Below are 20,186 nucleotides of genomic sequence, written 5' to 3' on the forward strand. Positions count from 1 at the left end.
GTCATAAAAATATAAACATTTTAATATGCAAAGAATAACTCACTCAAAATATGCATTTGATAAAGACTAAAAAATATTTAAGTAGCTAAGATGAGGTAAATTTTAATTATATATAGTATATACTTTGTTCTCTGAAGGTGCAGGGTAGATCATGTCAGATTAACTTTCTAGCTTCAGAAGGGACATAACCATTAATATTGACTTAACTTGGGTTAGAGACTTCTTGTGAATTATATAAGGAAATCACAAGACATACCTCTTTACTTCAATGCCCAAATCAACATGCCAATTAAAATGAGTTCCCTTATAAAACATGAAGAAAAGAGTCCGTTCTCATTAATAAAAATAATCACCCTCATACCACTTGCTTAGTCTTTCCAGAGGAAGGTTTCAGACAACCAAATTTCATTATTTATCATGCATCCAAATCATGAGTTACTGAATTTGGTGCCTCCACAGCATTCTAAAGACTATTACCAAAAATTTAAACCAGAAAAAACAAACACACAACAAAAACACCCAGAAGCATACTCTAGTACAAAATCACAGAAAACACACAATTCTAACAAAATATGAAAAATTTAATTTTACTTTTGAAAAGAGGTAACATCATTCAATAGTCGGGACTAGCCAGTTAAGTTTTTTTATAATCCAAAGCATTTCTTCTGGATTCTTTATTTAGAATGAAAGACTATAAAGATTATATTTTTTAGTGAGAATTTTATAATTCAATTACTTTCCTTTTCACTCAACCCTTTCACACATCTCCACAAAATCTATGAAGATTAACTATATAGAAATTCAAAACACTGCAATGGCAGCTAAGAATAAAGGTGTCACTAACCAATATATATGATGGTCGACTACCAGTATAGAAAAAAAAGCAATGAAATGTCTACAGTTGTAGAAATGTCTACAACTCTAGTGAATTCACCAAAACTGTCAGACAGAAGGATCAAAACGGAGTTAATCCAGACGTGGAAAAACCTAGCAGGCTAGGACTTCCCTGGTGGTGCAGTGGTTAAGAATCCGCCTGCCAATGCAGGGGACACAGGTTTGAGCCCTTGTCCGGGAAGATCCCACATGCCGCGGAGCAACTAAGCCCGTGTGCCACAACTACTGAGCCTGTGCTCTAGAGCCCGCGAGCCACAACTACTGAGCCCGTGCGCCTAGAGCCTGTGCTCCACGAGAAGCCACCGCAATGAGAAGCCCGCGCACCGCAACAAAGAGTAGCCCCTGCTCGCCACAACTAGGGAAAGCCCATGCGCAGCAACAAAGACCCAATGCAGCCAAAAATAAATTACAATAAATTAAAAAAAAACAAACCTAGCAGGCTACAAGCAGCAGTATTGTTGGGAAATAAAGGAATGATATGGGTGTGGTTAGCATGCCAGCCAGTTTGCCCACCAATTTGCCCACCTTTTTTTAACCTAAAAATCCCTTAGCTTGCCCTGTGCTCAGTCTATTGTTTCTGCTGAGTCAGCCCAGGGGAACCTACAGTTAGTTGTAGCGGATTGGAACAGAGGAAGGAAGAGGCAAGCACCAGCTCCCAGTCTCAAGTTTCTTAAAATTTCATCTAAAAGACACAGAGACTAGTAGTAGTGGCTTGAATCAAAAAGCTACATTCTTAAACAGAAGCGGGAAAAGCTACTCTCCAGAGAAAGTTAGACACAGGAGACTGTGCTATTGTTAAGATAAGAAATATGGGGCAAAGTCCTGCTTCCTGATTTATTAATTTCAATCCACACAAAACTGGGCTGCACCTAGTTTCCTGTCCTTAGATGTTTGTGGAATTCTTTGTTATATTGTCATAATAAATGGTGCTGATTTTAACAGTTTCTTTTCTTTCAACAAAAGAAACAGAAGATATAAAGCTTGTTGGGACCATAAAGGGGGAAAAGCTGAAAATTAGGTTTAAGATTTTAGACTTTATCAGATAATGGTGAACCACTGAAGGTTGCTGTTATTGTTTGGGAGACACAAATATTTGTTTGTTTGCCACTAAAAGTTTTTCCAAAAAATTAATAAAAGTAGTCAACACTTCTTAAGAATGTAATTAATACATGCTTGCCTCTGTTTTAAGAGCTTTTTACACATTAAGATATTTAATCCTCACAAGAACTGTGTGTGAGTCAGGTTACAATACTATCCCTACTTTACTATATGAAGAAACAAAAAATAGACACAACTGGAAGACAGGAAACTCTTGCCACCAAACCGACCAACCTAATTGAACTAATACCCATACACTCTACCTGCCCTCCTATTTCAGGGGATGAACTGTTAATTATATAAGATAGTAAAAAGACAAATCACAGAGTGGACAAAAATATTTGCATTATATGTATCTGACAAAAGAATCTCATTTGTAGAATGCCAAGAATTCTTACAAGTGCATAAGAAAAAGATAACTCAATTTAAAAATGAGCTGCAAGGGGAAGATTTTAAACTATAGCATCAATTTCTTTAGTAGCCATCAGAATATTCAGATGCTTTCTTCCTTTTTGTGTTAGCTTTGTGACAGTTTTCAAATAATTTGCCCACTTCATTTAAATTTTTTAATTTATAGGTGTGAAGTTATTCATAATACCTTCTTTTAGGATTTTTAATGTCTGTAGGGTCAATGGGGTTTACCTCTTCTTCATTACTGATACTGGTAATTTATAATCTCTCTTTTTTTTTTCTTTCTTGAGTAGCCTTACTAGAAACTTATCAGTTATATTAATCTTTTTAAAAACACAAACTGGGACTTCCCTGGTGGCGCAGTGGTTAAGAATCCGCCTGCCAATGCAGGGGATATGGGTTTGATCCCTGGTCCAGGAAGATCCCACATGCCATGGAGCAGCTAAGCCCATGTGCCACAACTACTGAGCCTGCGCTCTAGAGCCTGTGAGACACATCTACTGAGCCCGCCTGCCACAAGTACTGAAGCTCACGCACCTAGAGCCCATGCTCTGCAACAAGAGAAGCCACCGCCACGAGAAGCCTGCGCACCACAACGAAGAGTAGCCCCTGCTGGCCGAAACTAGAGAAAGCCAGCACACAGCAACGTAGACCCAAGGCAGCCAAAAATAAATAAATAAATAAATTTAAAAAACCAAAACCAAAAAACACCAACTTTTGGTTTTGTTGATATTCTTCTAGTGTACATTTGTTTCAATTTAATTGAAATTTTGCTCTTCATTATTTCTTTCCTTCTACTTTGGGTTTATTACTTTTTTTTTTTTTTAATATTTATTTATTTATTTATTTATTTATTTATGGCTGTGTTGGGTCTTCGTTTCTGTGTGAGGGCTTTCTCCAGTTGCGGCAAGTGGGGGCCATTCTTCATCGCGGTGCGCGGGCCTCTCACTATCGTGGCCTCTCTTGTTGCGGAGCACAGGCTCCAGACGCGCAGGCTCAGTAATTGTGGCTCACGGGCCCAGTCACTCCGCGGCATGTGGGATCTTCCCAGACCAGGGCTCGAACCCGTGTCCCCTGCATTGGCAGGCAGATTCTCAACCACTGCGCCACCAGGGAAGCCCTATTACTTTTTTTTAAGCTTCTTGAGATGAAAGCTTTGATCACTGATTTTTCAGCCTTTCTTTAAAAAAAATACATAAAAGCCTATTTAAGCCTATCTATTCTCCTCTAAGCACAATTTTTTATATATTTTCATTATCATTACTTACCAAATATTTTTCAATTTCATGTGCAATTTCTTCTTTCATCCATGAATTATTTAGAAATTCTTCTCAAATTCAACTTATATAAGCATTTTCTAGTTATCTTTTTATTATTGATTCTACTGTGGTTAGAGAACATACTTTATATTTCAATCCTCTGAAATTCATTGAGGTGAATTACAACTTAGCAAACGACCGATTTTTGTACAAGTTCTATAAGAATGAATATCCTGTAGTTTCCTATTATGATTTTCTTATATACTCCAGTTCTCTAGTATTATTCATCTCTATATTTTCTTTATTTATATCATAATTACTTAAAAGTCCATTATCTGCATCTCCCATAGGTCTGTTTCAATTGCCTTTTTTATATTTCTTAGTTTTGTTCATTTAATCTTGTTTCCTGATATACCTGGTGATTTCTGATTAAATAATGGACATTGTGGAGGAAAATTTGTAGCAACTCTAATGCTACCTTTCTCTAGAGTAGATTTACTTTTCTTCTGGTAGACAGTGTACTTGAAAATCACCTTGTACCACTTAAGGACACCACTTTTAGGTCTTTTGGGGGCTGGTCTTCATCTGAATTTCCCTTACTCCCAAGGTATAGCCTTTCTGGCGTCACAAATAAAAGCCTGGAGTGTTTATAGGGCCCCTCCAATTTGTTTGACTTCCAGGTTTGGGGCTATCACACTAAAGAACTAGGGATAGGAAAAGTCGAGTGGTAGTTAAAAGAGGAGGTAGATTTGTGAATCAGTAATAGAAAATGAACATAAAAATGGCCTCTTTGCAATACTGTATCTTCTTGCAAAGTTCTAGTATTTGGTAATTCTGGTGTATCTGTAATTAACACTCTCTCTCTGCCTCTGCCTCTTTCAGTAGCAAATTTGGCTAACCAGCCTCTGGGACAAAGCACTGACAAGGCCAGCTTCTGAACAAGGAAAAAGTAAACAAGAAGATGAGACCAGGAATAACTAGGAAGGATTAGGGACATAAGTCATAAGGATGTATTAAAGACTACACTCACAGTTCTGTCATGGTATAGGTGCTCAGTAAAAATTTATCAGGTGGAAGGATGCATGGATGTATGAATGGTTGATGTGAGTAGTATATTCAGAAATTGGTCTAATATGTTAAATTTACATTATAGAAGGAACAAGGGATAAGGCTGCTTATCCTAACAATAGGATAATGTTATCCCCACCCCACTGGGGTGGGGGGGGCAGTATAGGGGTAGGAGAGTGGAAGGTACAAACTACTGGGTGTAAGATAGGCTACAAGGATGCACTATACAACACAGGGAATAGAGCCAATATTTTGTAATAACTGTAAATGGAAAGTAACCTTTAAAAATTATATTAAAAAAAGTAAAAATAAATTTTTAAAACTTTAGGTACTTGGTCCATGTTTTACAAAATATTTAATTTCAATATATGTGTCAATTTTGCTAACCAAAAATTTTCCATAAGAAAAAAAAATTTCTAAATAAAAATGGATACAGGGACAATAAACTTAGAAACTACACTGTTGAAAGATGATTGTTATACTTTTGTTTATTATACAGACATGTAATTTATAAGGTTATGATTGTCAAATAATGAATTGAATTAAATTATGTCGATCTTAAAACTGTACATATCTAGTATTTTCAACCTTTATTTTCTACTTCATTTTTATTTCATTCTGTAACTCTTAAGTGTCAAAAATGGTAAGGAAAGTTACTATGACAAACCAATAAAAATAAATAAACTACTATACTAAAGCTGATATAGCTTATGTCACCAGCTCAGACCTTTACAATCTTAAAAATTTTGAGGACTCCAAAGGGTTTTTACATAGGTTATATCTATCTATATTTACTGCACTACAAGTCAAAACTGGAAATTTTAAAAATATATAGTAATTTAAAAAATAATGAACTTATTATACGTTAACACTGAAAACCATATTTTTATGAAAAAATAACTATCTTTCCCTAAAAAAAAAATTAGAGAGAAAAGGAGCTCTGTTTTACATTTTTACAAATCTCTTTAATGTATGGCTTAATAAAAGAGAACTAGATATCTGCTTCAGCATTCTGTCTGTTACAATGGGTCATTCTGGTTGAAGCATGTGAAGAAAATCTACCCTCACATAGACACATAATTGGAAAAAGGAATCATTTAATAGCCTTTTCAGATAATTGTGGATGATATTCTCCTTTGGTTCTAATCAAAAGTCAGTAAGTGATAATTTCTTAAAGGTTAATTGCAACATGGACTCTATAACCATATCAATGAATGTTTCATACTGTATTACATTCTTACACTTTGAATGGATCTTTTACCCATGCATGATTTTATTATTCCACACATCAGTCATTTAAAAAATATAAGTTATGCAGGTCTACAAAATACTGACACATTCCATTAAATAATATAAATATATTTTTGTTAATATCAACATCAATGTTATCAGAAAAGCATTTAAGTACTAGGAAGTTATCGAGCTTAAGATGGTGAATACACTACAAGTTTTCCAAAATTCTAATTTTTACTTGAAAGCTTTAATTTTACCATTGGCAACAAATACTGTCAAGCTGTTTTTCTTGAAGGAACAGGTTTACTTCATTCATCTTTACTTATGAAATGTCTACAAAATGCCTACGTCTAAAAAGGCTATAGTTTGAATGTTTTTCTTTCAAGTAAAAATAGTATTACATGACAAAAGTGTCTAGTTCAGTTAACAATTCAAACTACTGCATGAGTATGTTTCCTTGAGATAACGATCACATTTCAATACGCTGCAGAAATGCTTTATACATACTTCCCATTTTGTCACTCAAGATATTAAAAAGACAGATTCTCAAAGGTTGAGGTTTAATTAAATTAATAATGTTTACTTCACCATCATGGACACTAAGTGAAATTGTTTTGGTTTTTGTTTTTAAGACTGAATGTACGGGGCTTCCCTGGTGGCGCAGTGGTTGAGAGTCTGCCTGCCAATGCAGGGGACACGGGTTCGAGCCCTGGTCTGGGAAGATCCCACATGCCGCGGAGCAACTGGGCCCGTGAGCCACAATTGCTGAGCCTGCGCGTCTGGAGCCTGTTCTCCGCAACAAGAGAGGCCGCGATAATGAGAGGCCCGCGCACCGCGATGAAGAGTGGCCCCGCTTGCCACAACTAGAGAAAGCCCTCGCACAGAAACGAAGACCCAACACAGCCATAAATAAATAAATAAATAAATAAATAAAACCTTTAAAAAAAAAAAAAAAAAGACTGAATGTACGGTGAGGAAGAACTCAATGACTACTAGTATAGTTTCATGCTACTGCTTTAATTTGTGCTAAGGCACCAGTTAATTTTACCCACCATTGCTTCTGCATCAGCAGGGCAAATATCAACCCGGTGCAAAAGGCAAATAACATTTTGGTACTATGTGAAAATAGTTTTGACATTATGGACTGCCAGCACAGGACACTAAGAATCACTGATTTAGGTAATTCAAGAAATGTAGAAACTTCACAGACTAGGAAATATTTGACTGTGCTTCTCAAAAAAGAAATTCATAGTTACTAGCTTCATACCTTCCTGCTATTTATAAGGCAACAGTGAAGATTCAAGGGCATTCTAAAATAATTACATGCTACTAAAAATAAAAAATGAAATAAGCCTCTGGAAGATGTTAAATTTGGTCAAGTGCTTAATTCCAACAAAGAAAAGAAAGATTTTATATAGCAAAGAGCTCAAAATTTTCTATTTGGGTCAAAACTGCTTAGGATTAGATTACACATACTGCACATTATTATTTATGTCTTACCTTAGCTCTAGAGGAACTGACATTTTCCATATTTTCAATGCTGCAGATACAGTTCTGTGAAACTTTCCGGCAAGCCACTCTGATATAGTCCCAGAAGCTACGAGGACTTTCATAACCAAACCAGGTTACTTGACCTTCAGGAGACAAATTGTAATACAAAATAAAACTAGGCTAGAAATTCAAAACGCAAGAACAATAAAACTCTGAGAAATAAATGTCAGTAGAGTGTGCGATTGTGGAAAGGGCACCCGGGGTCAAAAAGCCTTAAGTCTGGTCCCGTTCTACCTTTACCTAGTTGTGTTACTTTGGGCAATTTATTTAATGTATCTGGATCATAGTTTTCTCAACAATAAAATTAAATTAAATGAAGCAAAAAGGGTCTAGACACTAAAAAATCTCTTATAGGTTAATATCCTGTTATTCTAACACAGTCTTTCAGAGAGCACGCAGGTATGCCTCCTCGTGGTTCTAGTTAAGCATTAATTTAAATGTCACCAGTTGCATCCTAAAGCTTCCTCTTCTTGGAATAACAGAAAAAAATTAAAAGGCAACACTTTTTCTCCTCTTCAGAGGGACACTTCAAAGAAATGAAACAATGTGTGGTCTGTAAGTACCTATAATCACTGAGACTCCTACATTCACTAATCATTCCCACCCATTCACTACCATTCTACCCAAGCCTTCATCTAACTGTCATTCATCTGCTCTCTTCTAGTCACCAACCTGTGACAAGTCCTTCAGGCATTTACTATTCTAATCTTCCAGATTTGGGTAATTATGTATTGTTCAAGAACAAATGTTCTTTTGTGTGTATCTTATATTAGTATTAATATTTCTATGCAGGACTTTGAGTAGTAGTAGGTCCAGGGGAACAATTTTTTACTCTGAATATTTTTAAATGGGACATGAGAGACATCTTAATATTTCTTCAGGTGTCTGGAATAATTATTCTTACCTAGGGAAGTTGTTCAATCTTAATGAAGAAAGATTAGCTTTTATATTTTAAAATCTCTGCTTCTTTGTTTTCAATTAATATTTATCTCAATCTTCTTTTCCCCAGTTACACGTTCTCTCTAAGCAACATCAAAAAGAGTTAAAGTGTTCTTGTCCACAAGCAGCATTTTAGGAACAATGCCTAAAATATTTGAGTGGTGTCCAACCATGGCAGCCCATAAGAATGACGGGGCTTCTTTTAAAAAGTACTCATGTCTGGGCTCCACCCAAACTAAATAATCAGACTCTTGGGGGGTGGGCCTACACACTGGTATTTTTTAAAAGATCCCCCTGGTATTTCTAATAGTATAGTTACTCAACCAACAGAAAGCTCACATATCATGATAGTAACCCCTATTCATCATGCAGGACATTTCCAAGGGCTCCTCTTCTGGTAAGCCACGTGTGATCTCTGCAGTAAGTTACTCCTCCCTATGTGCTGGCGTATCACCCTGAGCTTACTTACCCTTATAATTATCTCCTTACTTGATTGTCTCACATATTAGGTGGTAAGATCACTAAGGCAAGGACTGTATCTTATTTGTCCTCAATTCTATCTCCAGCACTTGACACAGTGCTTGGCTCATAGCAGGCATTTAATAAATATTTACTAAACAAATCAACTGGTTAATCAGCACAAAACAAGATCTTAATTGCAATGCATATAGAAATTTGAATTTAAGAAATCTAATTAGTATCTTTTTACAGAAACAGCTCAATGACAAGCTGGTATCAAGATGTCTGCATGCTAGATATCAAATATTCTGGACAAATACATTTAGCTTTGTCTACAAATAACTAAAACTACAAAAGCATCTAGAAATCTTTACTCAAACATCTATATAACTCAAATGTCTCCTTAATAATTAAATCTTACTACCAAAAAATAGAAATCTATAGGAATGTTTATAATCTTCCTTCTTTTTCTCAATCTCTCCCCATCACTTTTCTTTGCCCCCTCTCTTCTTTAGTTAAAAAAAGTTCCTAGAACAGGATCTCAGTATAGTCTGTCTTTGGGGCAATTTTCATGTTATCAATTTGTTAGCCATTTGGAGAGGAAACACGAGGCCTAATGGTAAGAATATGAGCTTTTGAGCCTGGTGGACCAGAATTATATCACTTTCTAGACGTGCAATCTTAAGCAAATGACTTAACTTCACTCTACCAATCTGAGTTTCTTCTATAAATTGACAATAATGGTGGTATCTACATGATAACACTGTTGTGAGGATTAAATAATGTATGTGCAGCAATTAGTACACAGCCTAATACAAATATTAACAATGATTACTACTGTTATTACTATTATCATACAAATAGTCAAGAGACCCAAGGTCCCCTTGCATTGCAAAGTGGGAATGAGATGCACAGTGAAGTTTTTCCCATAACTTGCTTAGAATCTAGAAAATCTTTAAAATTTACTCCCTAATCCAACCTTTTACCATATCAACCATTCTAAATTTACCTCCCTAAAATCTAGTCTTGACTAATTTTCCTTGGCTTCTATTAATTGGGATTGTCCTGCAATTTAAAAATGAGGAATAGCTACCACACTTCCCTCAAGAAATGGAGTACTACACACTGCCAGGGACCTCAAAAGGAGAATCACAAGATTTCTCTGGTGACTTTATTTTAAATTTTCTCATGAGTTTGACATGGCTGAGGAAATTAATTTATGAGAAGTTTCAAAGTAGAGCTGTTGAAAACCAAAAGAATATAACAAAGCCCCCTTTTGGAGAAGAGGAAACAAAGATATAGAGAAACTAAATATCTAGGCTTAGGTTAAACAGAGAAGGAATGGGCGCTAAATCCTTAGGATTCCTGCTATGTGTAGGATATGCTGTCTACAAGACTTTCACCCAAGAGATAATGACAAGATTTCCTAGCTAACAAACTGAGAAACTAAACAATTAACAAAATGACATGTTGCCATGACTTGCAGGGCCTTAAGTATACCAGTAGTATCTTCACAACACTGCTACCTACTCAACAAACGAGATGAGAAGATGACTTGGCTTGATTCTGCCTTCCTTTCTCTTTCACGTGCATCATTTCCAAAATGAAGTTTTTAAATCAAGACCCTGAATTTTTCACATTCAGAAGGATGTGGGTTAAGAGAAGGTGGAGTCCCTTGTTAGAACCTCCAAATGAACTCTCATGTAAATTGTTCATGTATCCTAGGGTTTTATTTAAATAATTAAATAATTTCTGCGTCTATGAAAAAGGTTGAAGTTAATTAAAAATAACAGAAGTGTTCAACTGGTTATTTGAGATATTATTACTTGAACATCACTTTTACTTAAACACAGACTAACTGCTAGTAAAAGATGTACTTGGGCTATTAGTCTGCAACCAATATTCAACAGGAAAATTAAAAAACAAAGCTACAGGCTGATCATGCCTTTAAAAATAATTATTGAGGTAATAAATAATCACTCCAAAGATATTCTCATTTCCTTTAAAAAGAACCACAAAAGCAAATCACATAGCAAGAAACTGACTTGCCTACATTTTGAAGAAATTTTATTCAGGAGAAGAATTATGCTGTCACTAACAATTCTCTTTTTAACGTTGCTGACAAGTGTAAGTGTATAAAGTGCTTTCAATTTTACATGTTTTTAGTAGTTGACTTTTTACCAAAGACAAAGTTAAACAAGCTTTTCAAAACTTATTCCCAACCCATCAATCCAACTCTAATTCATTTTAGGCACAGATATAAATGGTGAAAGTTTGCTAGACTAAAAGGAGATCTGCTACTAACTAGCTATGTGATGTCTTTCCCACTAAACTGCCTCATTTTCAGCAACTTAAAATGGCCTGTGATCTCTAAGATCCAATGTTATTCTAAAATTACTCTTCTATATTATTTAACTTAGACACCTAACTTAATATTACTTTAGATACCTACCTTAATATTATTTAAGGTATCTAACTTAAATAATATAGTCACATCATGCAATATACTCGCGTTTTGCTTTTATCTTATTTTATGGCAAGATGAGACCTTCTAAAAACAAGAACTAAACTTTCCAAAGTGGTTCTCTATTTAGTAGTGGCTAATGACACATCATCTTTTGATAATATAAAATATAAATGAATCTGTTAAGTGACTTCCTTTCTCCACCCTTTGTATTAGTACTTCGCTATGTAAAGAGCCAGTGTAAGACTGGTCTCACAAACTGAAGTTTTGTTAGTGCTACAATATATCACCTAGATGATAACAACAAAGTCTATTACCTTGGAGCTGCTATTCATCTAGACAAGCAATAAAAGACAGTCCCATTTTAATTTTAATAAGCTACTCTGATATTGCAAAAGTTTCAGATACTTGAAACTGGTTACTTATGGATTTATTGTTGCCAATATATTAATATTTCAGTATTTAACTTTTCACTGTAAATTTTATAGCAGCAATGCTAAATTTCTTACTGCTAATTTATGAAAATTAGTTTAATATTTTCTACTATCTTTTTACTGAATAGAGAAAATTCCCATTTCAACAAAAGGTCAGAATCTTTTCCTTTTAAAAAAGTACTACTATTAGTTGAAGCTTATACTTATTAGATCACCCAGCTTTGAAAGTAAAATTACGACCTTGATTAATTTTCCAGATAAAGTCTCATGTTAATGTTTTAAAAAAAAGAACAAATATAAACACTTTAAAAAAAAAACTTTAATTACACTTTCAGCTGATCTGAAGAAGTCTGAGTCTAGATTAGATACTCAACTGTACTTATACTGCTAGCTCTGTATGTTACAAGATGCCTCAAGTAAATCATTTAGCAACTATGAATCACAGTCACTAATCTATAAAATGTAATTACTACCCTTTGGTACTGACAATTAATGTCTTGTTCACTGGTAAGGAATTTATCACAAACAAACATCTCAAGTATGTATCTATACCATAAAAATTAAGTCAATTCTTAATCTTCCAAAACAAAAAAAAATTAAGATAACCAGGTTCACCCAAAATCTGAAAACTGAATTTTACTTAATAGGCTTTTTTATCCCAATAATTTTACCATCTTTCTAAGCAGAGTACAAAGGTTTTGTTTTTTTCTTCCACCAGCATTTTTTAACATAAAGCTTAGAATACCAGTAGACTGAACTGGAGTACCGAGGGCTGACGTCCACACAGAGAGCCACGCATAAATGTGTAGCCCTGAAGAAATCAAGCATAATGCGTTTCAGTAGTGATTAAGGTTATACATAGGGGACATTAAATTGTTTAAAGTGATTGTTTGTGGGGATCAGGATTGAGGAAATGAGAAGACATTTGTTTTCTACTTTCTACCTTTCTTATTATAAGTAATCTTTAAAAATAATAACTATGTATTACTTTTCTAAGTGAAAAATATAATAAAAGGCTAGGTCATTAGCACAGAGGCCTAGCAGTGCTTTGCATACAACAGGAACTCAATAAAAAAGTTTTGAATAAGTGAATAAAGGCATATATTCTACCTGGAAGAAAGGAAACTAAGGAATATATTCCCACTAGTGGTTCAAGAACAGTGAAGCAGTTACTGTTGACAGCGCCCATGTATGTTTTACTGAGCAACTCTGGAAATTCACACAGCTGCCCTGAGACCCAGTTTGCATGTAATACAAAATATTACTACACAGCACTTACAAAACTGACAGAATAACCAATAAGTCTTATATTATCATTATAATAAAATATAAATAACACAGAGATGCATGATTAATAGAATTGTGCTTAAAACCATGAAACTTAATAGAAATATAGAGGGGTCATGTAGGAGAAGGAGGAGAGCAAATGGATTATTATATTGTGTGGATTCACAAAAAGCTTTTAATTTAAAAATTAGCATAAAGCATAGTTCTGCCCTCTGGATTAACAAAAACAAAGATAGAAAGCTTTGCAAAACCCATGCAATGTACTAAGAAAGATCACTTAACTGATACAGCCCTCCCCAGTAAGTCAATTCCATGCTCCCGCGCAGCTCAGCGGCGGGAGGCATCACCAGCATAGAGTACCTTGAAGAGGTATTGGGAGATGAGCCAGCCATCGGCAACTTTGGGAAATCTCTTTAAAAAAAATAAACAACAACAACAACACACAGATATTTAAGAAACCTGACATCAAGTTTACAATAGCAAGCGGAACGGCCCCAATAAGATGGCTACACATAATCTTGATGCAGTACACACCACTTTTACCTAATAAGTAAAATGAACTCAGTTAAGATGAATTGAGCTCATGCTCTACTCAGCACGGAAATCAAGCTGGTCCCTTGTAGCCTATTCTGTTGGAGAGGCTAGGATGCCTTTAAGTCACAGAAATAAATGAGAAGCTATTTTTCCCTGTCTACTTTCACCTCCATTATTCTTACCCAAACATAAAGAAGCCTGACGGAATTTGCTAGCTTTGCACCTCAGAATTCATATGATTGGTTAGAAAAATTACTCACTTATTGAACTATATGGCTTAGAAAGGTTTCAACTTTAAAAATAAATATACCTTTTTTACTGTTAACTTTTCTGAAAGTTGTAAAATTCATTTTGAAGAGCAGTTCTTTCTTTTTTTGGTCTAAGCAGAGTTAAAGTTTGTATGGTTTTTTTTTTTTTTCCAGAATTATGAGAACAGCACTTAAATATCTAGTAAAATGTTCTTCAGTTTAACCAATGTTGACTAAATGCCTACTTCATGCAAAATACTGTTTTTTTCCTACAGCTTCCAATTATTGTTTAACAATCACCATCTGGAAAAGTACTATAAATTCTTGCCTATGTTGTTTGGCAATTCCTATACAGGAAAACTCCAAAGCCAAATTTCTGAAGTCATATTCCCAACAGATGATATCTTTTTGTTTCATAAGCAAACACTGAAATCTCCAATAGGACATGGTTCCACACCTTTCCAAATACTTAGACCTTTTATGAAACTAAACAAAAACCAACCAACCAAACACAGTCAGTAGTGTTAAAAAAGTGAAAGGAAGGAGATATATATAGTTGTGCTATTGGTCACTTCTATGTCTCTACTATTCACCTCTATCCTCCTATGTCCATTTGTATCACTGTAAATGAATATTAAATTTGGAAACACATATCCAAAAGGATCTATAACCAGAAGGTACCCTAGTTGAAGCCCATGTTAAAACATAATGCTCTTTCTACAACTACAACAAACAAAATGAAAATCTCTCTGCATTAAATGTAAATCAGAACAGAATGCTTTTCATTGAAAATATTAAGAATACCAATTCTTAATGTTTAAACCATATTTACTAGCTCTGCCTTGAAAGTAAAGTTATGTATCTTATTTGTAGTCATTTACGTAATCAAAAAGTTATCAAAGTAAAAACAATTTCCAGGAAAACCGTACTTAAAGTAATTTCACTTCAAAAAATGTATCAAGTAAAATGTATCATGTCCAGATTTATGTCATGGCTTAATCAATCCTTGGCACAAAATGGGAAACAACTACTGACTCTATTATGAAGCTCAATTTATAGTTTAGGGTTTTTTTTAAGCTGTTAATATGTTAGCCTTTATGCCCTGGTTATGCATGTTATTTTGATCCTGGCTATGGGACACCATGTGAAAATTTTAACAATTAAAACATTTTCACTTATTTGTAGGCATTAATTGCTTTAATTATAATTTAATATCTCACTCTAGCTCAGTTATAAGCAACCAGAAGCATCCAGACCAAATGACAATCCACAAGATTCCAAATTATCTGTAGTCAAATTTCAACACCACTCTTGTTTTGTAGATGGGAAAGGAGAGGCCCAGAGAGAGCCTGCCTAGACCCAAGCACACCCCTGTTCCCTGTAGCCTCATACTGATCTACTCGTTGGCTACAGACAAGATCTGACAGATGGAGAGAATCAGTCAGCTGGCTTTTCTGGTTGGATATGAGTTCTCACTACAGCCTCAGAAATAGGAAAAATAATGGGGCAGTAAACATGCACTGTGAATGAGGTAAATATTTTTCATATAAAATTTAAAGCCTTAGTTTAGTTGCTCCCCAAAATATATATATAAATGAACGACAAAGCTTACATTATTTCAAAGTGGCTCAAGGAGTGCTTGTTAGTAGAAAACGTTCTCATTTGTAGTTGAAATTAAAACGTTTGTTTTAAAGTATACAATATTAAATATTTATAACATAAAATACATATAATATCACATATAAAATATAGGTATATTAATATATAAAATATATAACATTTATTTACATATTTAAAATATATAATGTTAAGACAGTTGAGACAAGACCAAATAAACTGAAAGTGTTTTGTTCAAGAACCAAATTCATTGAAATGTACCATTATAATTATATAATATATTGTGATATTAGGTGTTAAGTTTCTGAAATTTCAGCCAAAAGAAGAATCTACTCAGAAATAGATATGCGGGGACTTTGCTGGTGGCCCAGTGGGTAAGACTCCACGCTCCCAATGCAAGGGGCCTGGGTTCAATCCCTGGTTGGGGAACTAGATCCCACATGCATGCCACAACTAAGAAGTCCGCAAGCCACAACTAAAGATCCTGCATGCAAAGATCCCACACACCGCAACTAACACCCAGCACAGCCAAAATAAATAAATAAATAAATATTTTTTTAAAAAAGAAATAGATATGCAATAAAAGAATGCTTAATCATACTGAAGATACCGTGTTTTCTGACTCAAAAAGTATATGCTTTTCAAAAACAAATAAATGAAAGTAAATCAACTTTATAATCTTTATATTAAGGTGGAAAATGGCCATCATACAGAAAAGATTACTGACCATGGCTTTAAACACATGAATCAGCCTTGGTGATAAGACTGAATATAATTCTAATCCATAAATATGATATTTATTCTTCCATTTTTTCATGTTAGCCCTTGTTACAACTTCAGCTTTCTAATTATTTTGATTTCTTTGACGACTGAGCTACATTATCATGATTGATAAAATTTGACAACTATGTAGAAGGTGAGCCTTTTGCCTCTGCTGTACTTAGTCTAATTTTCTTTCTCTCTGTGTATATACTCTGCTAATAAGGCTACAGGTAGATGACTTTATTTTTATGTGATTCAAGATGGATTCCTGAAAAGATCCCTAGTTGGACTGATTTGTAAACTGATTGCTATTTATAAGGCAAATAAAAAAACTGATTATAAATGATCAAATAGTAAGTCAGAATTTTCACAAGTTTTCTTTTTAAACTGGCAATACCAGATAGCATATAGTCTCTTCTGTCACTGATAATAATAATGTGCAAGTTCTTATTGTTTGACATTTTGAATCTTCAACCATGTATTTATATTAAGAGAAAAATCATTCAGTGAAGCAATATTTACAACTGCAATATGCACTGTAATTAAGCTAACAATGAAACAATATTATCTTCTTTTCTATATAGCCATTTTCCATTTTTTAATAGCTTCTGAAATTAAAATTTAATATTATATATGACTTATCTTAAACTTTTTAAAAGTTTACTTTAAAATGCCATTTACAGGTAGATGCTAGGTACATTAGAAAAAGTATTTGGCTATTTGATTCAACAATTTTTAAAAACTGAGCACCAAAATCATGCAAATATTTTACATTTGAAAAGTCATAGTGACTTGAAAGAAAAGGAATGTACAAAGAATAAAAATATTAGATTATATGCATCAACAACTCATTGAGATTAGAAAATCAGAAAGGTGTAGGAACTGAAATTATGATGTTCTCCAAAGATGAATTAAAGTACATTATATTGTGCAATATTTTCCATGTTCTATAAAATGAGAAATATTTACTTCCTTTAAATGAGCAATATTTGAGCATTAAAAGTGATCAAAACTGTTGCTGAAATTATGTAGCAAAAAATTTTCTCAAGAAAACAACTTTCCATTACTGAAAATAAACAAACTATGATTTGATTATTACAAGTACTGTAAGTTGCTCTATGCTAATTTGCAAAAATCATAAGGTCAAACTGGAAATGTCCCATTATTCTTCTGGCAGAAACTCAAAGGGCTACAAACACAGATAAACAAACATAAACTACCATCAGAGACCATCAATTCCTGCTAAATCCAAGAATTTGGATTACCTGGTAGAATCATAAGTTGTTTTAACTCTCTCATATATTAAAAAAAAAACACTAAAAATATCCTAGGCAATTTTATCAATAGTAGCTATTATTTAATTAATCTTTTCATAATACTTGCTTTCTATGTATTACTCCCTCTCAGAAGCCAAATCTAAATTGGAATTCTTTAAGTTGAAGGGGTTTTGAAAGTGAAGTTCATGTAAAATAAACTTGAAAAATTCTCCAGGGATAACAAAGTTTAAAACCATTAATAAATCTCTCCTTCTATAAATAAGAAAATATTTAAATTTGGAGGTTAAAATGACTCCTTGAAAATTATGGTTTGGTTACAAAATATAAAAACTGTTTAGTCTATATCTCCTAATAAGTACAAATATTTGAGATACTTTTCTTGCTCTTCACCCAAAAATGCCTACAACAAATACAGTTATTAAGAGTACTATGACAATCACATAGCTCCAAAGAGAAGCAAATAACCAAGTATGTGGGAATAGTCTGTTTTAGAATTTTATACATTCAAAACCATATAAAGTATTATGAAACTAAGATAAGAAAAATATTTCAGACGTTTCAAAACAGAAATAAACTCTCAAATGAAAAATAAGAGTAAAATAATAAACTACCAATAATAATCACGTAAGAAGACTAATATCAAGGGAGAAAAAGGTCACTGATCAAGATGGGTTATATAAAAACTAGTTCCACATGATGTAAATAATTAGTTCTTTTCTATTCTAGAAAAATTTAAAAAACTCCACAAAAGAAGCAGGCAAAGGTCATAATCAAAATATTAGGAAAAAAGATTAACAAACATGAACTTACATTCAATCTCATTTGTAAATAAAAACAAATTAAAATAACAGAATGTTTTATATATTTCATATTAATAGAAGACCAAAAAAAGATGTTTTCTCCTTACCAAATTAAAACTTAAAAATATTAATATAATAATATAATGAGGATATGAGAAAAATAACCACATATATTACTGTTGGTACAACCTGATAGACCATATAGCAACATATATTAAATATAACATAGCACATATATCATAATGTGCATACCCTTTAATTTCAGTAATTACAGTTCTAAGAATTCATTAGCTATTATCATTAATATAAAATAATGTTAAAGAAATTAGAAAACTATGTAAAAATTTTTTTCAGTGATATATGACAGCATGTTTATGAAAGGGAAATTTGGTAAAAAACTTTGGTAAGTAAAAAGGATATAAATTATGGTTCATTCATACAATGGAATATTATATATTTGTTTAAAAATGAAATGGAAATATACACAAGGGAATAGAAAACAGATGCTCAAAAACTTGTACATGAATGTTACAACAGTACTAGTTATAAGATAAAAAATGGAAACAATCTAAATGTCCATTAAATGATTAATGGAGGGACATCCCTGGTGGCTCAGTGGTTAAGAATCCGCCTGCCAATGCAGGGGACACAGGTTTGATCCCTGGTCCGGGAAGATCCCACAAGCCGTGGAGCAACTGAGCCCGTGCTCAGCCCGCGCGCCTAGAGCCCGTGCTCCACAAGACAAGCCACTGCAATGTGAAGCCCGCGCACCGCAAGGAAGAGTAGGCCCCGCTCACCGCAACTAGGGAAAGCCTGCATGCAGCCACGAAGACCCAATGCAGCCAAAAATAAATAAATAATATTAATAATAAATTAATTAAAATGATTAATGGATACACAAAATGTGGTGTGTCTATATAACGAAATATTAGCCATAAAAAGGAATGGAGTACTGGTACCTGTACAACATGGATGAACCTTGAAAACATGCTAAATGAAAGAAGCCAAACATAAAAGCCACATATTTTATGATTTCATTTACATGAAATGTCTAGAATAAGTAAATCCATAAGGACCAAAAGTGTATTAGTGGTTTCCAGGAAATGGTGGGGAGGAGAGCAGAGGAAGTGACTGCTTAGTGGATATAGATTTTTTTTTTAAAGAAATTTAATTTTATTCTAAGAATTTGAAATAGAGGGATTTAATCAGAACTGGGCTTTATTTTCTTTTCCCTTTTTTTTTTTTTTTTTTTTTTTTACTTTGGCTGCACTGGGTCTTCGTTGCGGCGTGCAGGTTCTTCATTGCCGTGTGTGGGCTTCTCAGGTTGCGAAGCGCGGGCTCCAGAGCGCGAGGGCTCAGCACTTGCGGAGTGTGGGCTTAGTTGCCCAGCAGCATGTGGGATCTTAGTTCCCCAACCAGGGATGGAACCCACGTCCCCTGAATGGTAAGGCGGTTTCTTAACCTCTGCACCACCAGGGAACTCCCTAGAGTTTCTTTTTAATGTAATGAAAATGTTCTGGAACTGACAGTAGTGATAGTTTCACAACACTGTGAATATATGAAAATCCAATGAATTGTACACTTTAAAGTAGTTAAAATGGTGAACTTTATGTTATGTGAATTTAATTTCAAGTCAAAATACTAATAAAACAAAATGAAATGGAAAAATATAGTATGGCCAATACTAAGGGCAAAATACAGGTCATAACAAAGAAAATACACATATTGTCTATGTATATACATTCATATGTATATACACAGATAATTTACATGACAGATATACAAAAAGTTGCCAGCTGCAATTATATCTGGTATTTCTGGAAGCTTTTATTAATACTTCCTATGGCTTTA

General features: G+C 33.9%; 1 protein-coding gene across 6 annotated transcripts in view; it reads right to left on the minus strand.

The window, feature by feature from the left end:
• RUNDC3B (RUN domain containing 3B) overlaps positions 1 to 20,186 on the minus strand; it is a 157,255-nt gene that overhangs the window by 82,458 nt on the left and 54,611 nt on the right. For 3 of the 6 annotated variants that reach the window (XM_007170300.2, XM_007170302.2, XM_057550570.1), the window contains exons 3-4: positions 13,458 to 13,508; positions 7,464 to 7,597 (exon numbers count right to left, since the gene is read on the minus strand). In XM_007170300.2, coding sequence (XP_007170362.1) covers positions 7,464 to 7,597; positions 13,458 to 13,508 — 185 coding nt within the window. Of the gene's footprint in view, positions 1 to 7,463; positions 7,598 to 13,379; positions 13,509 to 20,186 lie in introns of those variants that run through there. The other 3 variants (XM_007170303.2, XM_007170301.3, XM_057550571.1) reach the window with 2 other exon arrangements.

This window comes from Balaenoptera acutorostrata, chromosome 7 (genome assembly GCF_949987535.1).
Source record: "Balaenoptera acutorostrata chromosome 7, mBalAcu1.1, whole genome shotgun sequence".
Lineage (NCBI taxonomy): Eukaryota > Metazoa > Chordata > Mammalia > Artiodactyla > Balaenopteridae > Balaenoptera > Balaenoptera acutorostrata.